Consider the following 4,819-nt stretch of genomic DNA (forward strand, 5'->3'; position numbering starts at 1 on the left):
TCTATTCTGCTTTCCATCTGCCAACGGCTTTATTGGCGCAAAAGAATCTCTCTCCCTCTTACCCCTTAAAAAGACAAACAAAACACTAGAAAAGATAAAGAGAAACCCCTCTACAAATCTCTATCTCTCTTCTCTCTGTTTCAAGTCTCTCTTTTGATAGCCAAAATGAAACAATTGAAAGAGACATAGAGGAGATAGAAGCAAAGCAAAAGTTGAAGGCAAAACCTCTCTCATTCATTCATATGACACCCCCCCCAACATCCGTGTTGAAGTCAAAGCCACCATTTTGCTCTCTTTCTTTCTTGTTTTTTTTTCCTTCCTCTTCACTTTTTCTCCTTATTAGAACAACCCACCCTTCTGTTTTCAGCTCTTATCCTCTACCCCAAAGCTCAAAATGGTTCAAACAATAAAACCCCACACCAAATATCTTGCTTTTTGTAATGGTTTTTGCTTGTTTTTGATCCTCAACGTATAAAGTATCTGTCTTTTAGTTTCCCTCCATCTTGGGCTTTGTTGCTTGTTGCTTGCTGCTACTATGGGTACTCAAGATTGTTGGGTTATGGTTGTTGTCCTTGGGTTCTTCTTCCAAGCTCAGTTACTCAACTCACAAATCCTGACATGCAATCCAAAGGACTTGACTGCACTCCAGGGTTTCATGGGCAATTTGACAACAAAACTTGAAGGCTGGACCACAAATTCATCAACTGATTGTTGTGACTGGGAAGGCATAACTTGTGATCCTTCATCTTCTGGTAGAGTAATCAAGCTGGAACTTTCCAAGAAAAAATTAGCAGGCATATTATCTGATTCTTTAGCTGGTTTGGATCAGCTTAAAACTCTCAATCTTTCCCACAATTTCCTTATAAACTCACTGCCAGTATCTTTGTTTCATATGCCCAAGTTAGAGATTCTTGACTTGAGCTATAATGACTTCTCTGGAGCAATCCCAGAAAGCATCAATCTTCCTTCAATTCGAAATCTTGAACTTTCGTTCAATTACTTGAATGGCTCTCTTCCTTCCCATATTTGTGTTAATTCTACTCAAATTCAGTTCCTTAGTTTGGCAGTGAACTATTTCTCTGGTAATATTTTACCAGGGCTTGGAACTTGTTCTTCCTTGGACAAACTTTGTCTTGGCATGAATGATCTCACCGGTGGGATAACTGAAGACATCTTTCAGCTTCAAAATTTGACCCTTTTGCGGCTTCAAGATAACAACTTCTACGGAGAGCTTAGTCCTGGTATTGCTAATCTCTCTAAACTTGTTCGTTTAGATATTTCTTCAAATAATTTTTCTGGAGAGATCCCTGATGTCTTCAATCAGCTACAGAATTTTCAGTATCTTGTAGCTCATTCAAATAAATTTAGCGGTAAAATTCCTAGTTCATTGTCCAATTCTCCAGTCATTAATTTGCTAAATTTGAGGAATAATTCTTTGGAGGGTTCTATAGATCTTAATTGCTCAGCTATGGTTGCTTTGAACTCCCTGGATTTGGCTACGAATAAGTTTAATGGGCCTGTGCCTGATAATCTTCCCTTATGTAGACAATTGAAAAATATTAATCTTGCCAGGAATACTTTCAGTGGCCAAATCCCTGAGAGCTTCAAAGAATTTCATAGCCTTTCTTATCTTTCCCTCTCGAATTCGAGCCTCCATAATCTTTCCTCTGCCCTTCAAATTCTGCAGCAATGTAGGAATCTAACTGCTTTAGTCCTCACCTTGAATTTTCCTGGTGAAACATTACCTGATGATCCTACTCTGCATTTTGAGAAGCTGAAGGTTCTGGTTATTGCAAGCTGCAGACTTAAAGGTTCAATTCCCCAGTGGTTGAGAAACATTACTGCTTTGCAGTTGTTGGATTTATCGTGGAATCATTTGGCTGGAGCAATTCCACCATGGTTTGGAAGCTATAGGGATCTCTTTTACTTGGACTTATCGAACAATTCGTTTACAGGAGAGATCCCAAAAAGTTTAACTGAATTACCAAGCCTCATTGATGGAAATATCTCGCTGGAGGAGCCTTCACCAGATTTTCCTTTCTTCATGAAAAGGAATGAAAGTGGGAGAGGATTGCAGTATAATCAAATTTGGAGTTTTCCACCAACACTTGAACTTGGTCACAACTTTCTTAGTGGACCAATCTGGCCAGAGTTCGGGAATCTGAAAAAGGTTCATGTGTTTGATTTGAAGTTCAATAATTTATCCGGACCGATTCCAGGGAATTTGTCTGGGATGAGCAGCTTGGAGATTCTGGATCTATCGCATAATGACTTATCAGGGACCATACCACCTTCACTGGAACGGCTCAGTTTTCTGTCTACATTTAGTGTTGCCTACAATCAGCTTTCCGGGAGGATCCCCTCTGGAGGTCAGTTTCAGACATTTCCAAATTCCAGCTTCGAAGGAAACAATCTTTGTGGTGATCATTGGTCCCGGTGTCAAGATGCTACTAGTGAAGATCGTCATGAATCCCCAAAAAGCTCAAGAAGGAACAAGGTTATCATCATTGGAATGGTTGTTGGAATCATACTTGGGACAGCTTTTCTGCTTGGCCTTATGTTTGTGATTGTGTTGCGTGCGCATAAGCGGGGTGAGGTTGATCCTGAGAAAGAGGAGCCTGACACCAATGATAAAGATTTGGAAGAACTCAGTTCAAGGCTAGTGGTCCTCTTCCAAAATAGGGAAACCTACAAAGAGCTCTGCATTGATGACCTTTTGAAGTCAACCAACAATTTTGACCAAGCAAATATCATCGGTTGTGGAGGTTTTGGTTTGGTTTACAGAGGCACCCTCCCTGATGGTCGTAAGGTCGCTATTAAACGGCTCTCTGGTGACTGTGGTCAGATGGATAGAGAATTCCGTGCTGAAGTTGAAGCACTTTCAAGAGCACAGCATCCAAATCTTGTCCATCTGCAAGGTTATTGCATGCATAAGGGTGACAGGCTCTTAATATATTCTTACATGGAAAATGGTAGTTTGGACTATTGGTTGCATGAGAAGGTTGATGGACCATCCTCGCTGGATTGGGAAACAAGGCTGCAAATCGCACTGGGGGCGGCTAGGGGTCTAGCTTATTTGCACCAATCATGTGAGCCTCATATTCTTCACAGAGATATAAAGTCAAGTAACATTCTTTTAGATGAGAATTTTAAAGCCCACTTAGCCGATTTTGGTCTTGCAAGGCTCATACTTCCCTATGATACCCATGTAACCACTGATCTGGTAGGGACATTAGGGTACATACCTCCTGAATACGGCCAAGCTTCTGTCGCAACCTATAAAGGTGATGTGTACAGTTTTGGAGTTGTGCTTTTGGAGCTTCTGACTGGGAAAAGGCCCATGGATATGTGCAAGCCAAGAGGATCCCGGAATTTGATCTCTTGGGTGATTCGCATGAAGATCGAAAATAGGGAGAGTGAGGTTTTTGATCCATTTATCTATGGCAAGCAGCATGATAAGGAAATGTTGCGGGTTCTTGAAATTGCATGCCTTTGTTTAAGCGAAAGCCCTAAAGTTCGGCCTACAACTCAGCAACTAGTCTCTTGTCTTGACAAAGTTGACATCAGCATCTAGCTTGGAAATGCAACTATGGCAAACTCTGGTTGTACAGCCAGAAATATTTCTCCTAGACCCATTGTTGCAGAAGCTCCAACACAAGCAGTAGAAATTGGCAGCTTTTCATAGTAATGTCACCCTGTTGTAAATATTACTCCACATATGTGGCCTATCAGATTTTGCCGCTCTCCAACTTGGAGGACAGGGAGGGATCTAACAAAAGCAACTAGCAATTTTATCTCAAACTTTGTAAGTTTTCACATTCAAAGTTAGTTTCTTACGTGTAAAGAATAAAGTTTTATTTTATTTTTTGTATGTAACGGTGGTTCATATTTCATATGAAATGAGAAGATTCTCTTCAGATCATTTTGCATGTGTTTTTGTCTGTATAAATCATGTGATTTTGATAGTTCCATGCCTTTTGGGAACTTAAATGAATTGGTTTGGACAAGCTATTCTCTCGGACTGGCTTTGTTGGTTAGGTGCAATGAGGTTTTTCTATTTCTGAGCAAATCAGAACCTTGATAATGTCTTGAGTGGATAAGATAGAGAGAGAGAGAGAGAGAGAGAGAGAGAGGAAGGGGAAAAAAGGAGAGAAAAAGGAGAGGGAGAGNAGAGAGAGAGAGAGAGAGAGAGAGAGAGAGAGAGAGAGAGAGGAGGGGGGGGGGGTGGTTGTAAGGAGACAAAGAAGAATCCATGTTTTAGAAGGCATGCTTATTGCTGGCTTAATTGCTTCATTAGTTATTAACTAGCGGTATGCTAATCGCAATATGCAAAGCACCTTCATATTGCTTCAGTTTCCAATCATGTCATGTGTACAAGTTCTTGCTACATTTGCATTGGATTTTGGATTGGGGTGTTCTATCTCCAAAATAGGAACTGGACGATGAGAATCTTAACTGTGTTGAATAAATACTGGATTCTGTGTGTCAAAGATATTGTTTCCAGGTTTTTGCTACTCTGCAATTGGTTAGATAGTGCTAGAGCAAATTGTGTGAACGACATGAGTTTTCTATGTTGAGATAAACGGTCATATACTCCAGCCTTGATGACCATATGCTGTACCTCTTCTGAGAAATTGTTTTTGACAGCTGAATGTTACAAGAATACAATTTGAAATAAGATTAGAATGTTCTGTTTAGAGATACTTTAAGCTTGTTCCTGTGGTTTTGTAGGTTTATATAGGTAAGAAAACCTTTGCAATCTCTCTTGACAGTTGGGAGTAAGTGAGAATTTGTGGGTTCTGATGGAGTTGGTTGCATA

At 40.3% G+C, this 4,819-nt stretch overlaps 1 protein-coding gene across 1 annotated transcript; it reads left to right on the forward strand.

Annotated features, from left to right (window-relative positions):
- On the forward strand, positions 1–3,922 carry LOC18610062 (phytosulfokine receptor 1). Its single transcript, XM_018116448.1, has one exon. The coding sequence runs from the start codon at positions 536–538 to the stop codon at positions 3,572–3,574; it is 3,039 nt and encodes a 1,012-aa protein (XP_017971937.1). The 5' UTR covers positions 1–535; the 3' UTR covers positions 3,575–3,922.

Source organism: Theobroma cacao, chromosome 2 (assembly GCF_000208745.1).
Source record: "Theobroma cacao cultivar B97-61/B2 chromosome 2, Criollo_cocoa_genome_V2, whole genome shotgun sequence".
Classification (NCBI taxonomy): domain Eukaryota; kingdom Viridiplantae; phylum Streptophyta; class Magnoliopsida; order Malvales; family Malvaceae; genus Theobroma; species Theobroma cacao.

Coding starts and splice junctions, on each gene's coding strand:
- LOC18610062 (XM_018116448.1), top strand. CDS start 536: ATGGGTACTCAAGATTGTTGGGTTATGGTTGTTGTCCTTGGGTTCTTC.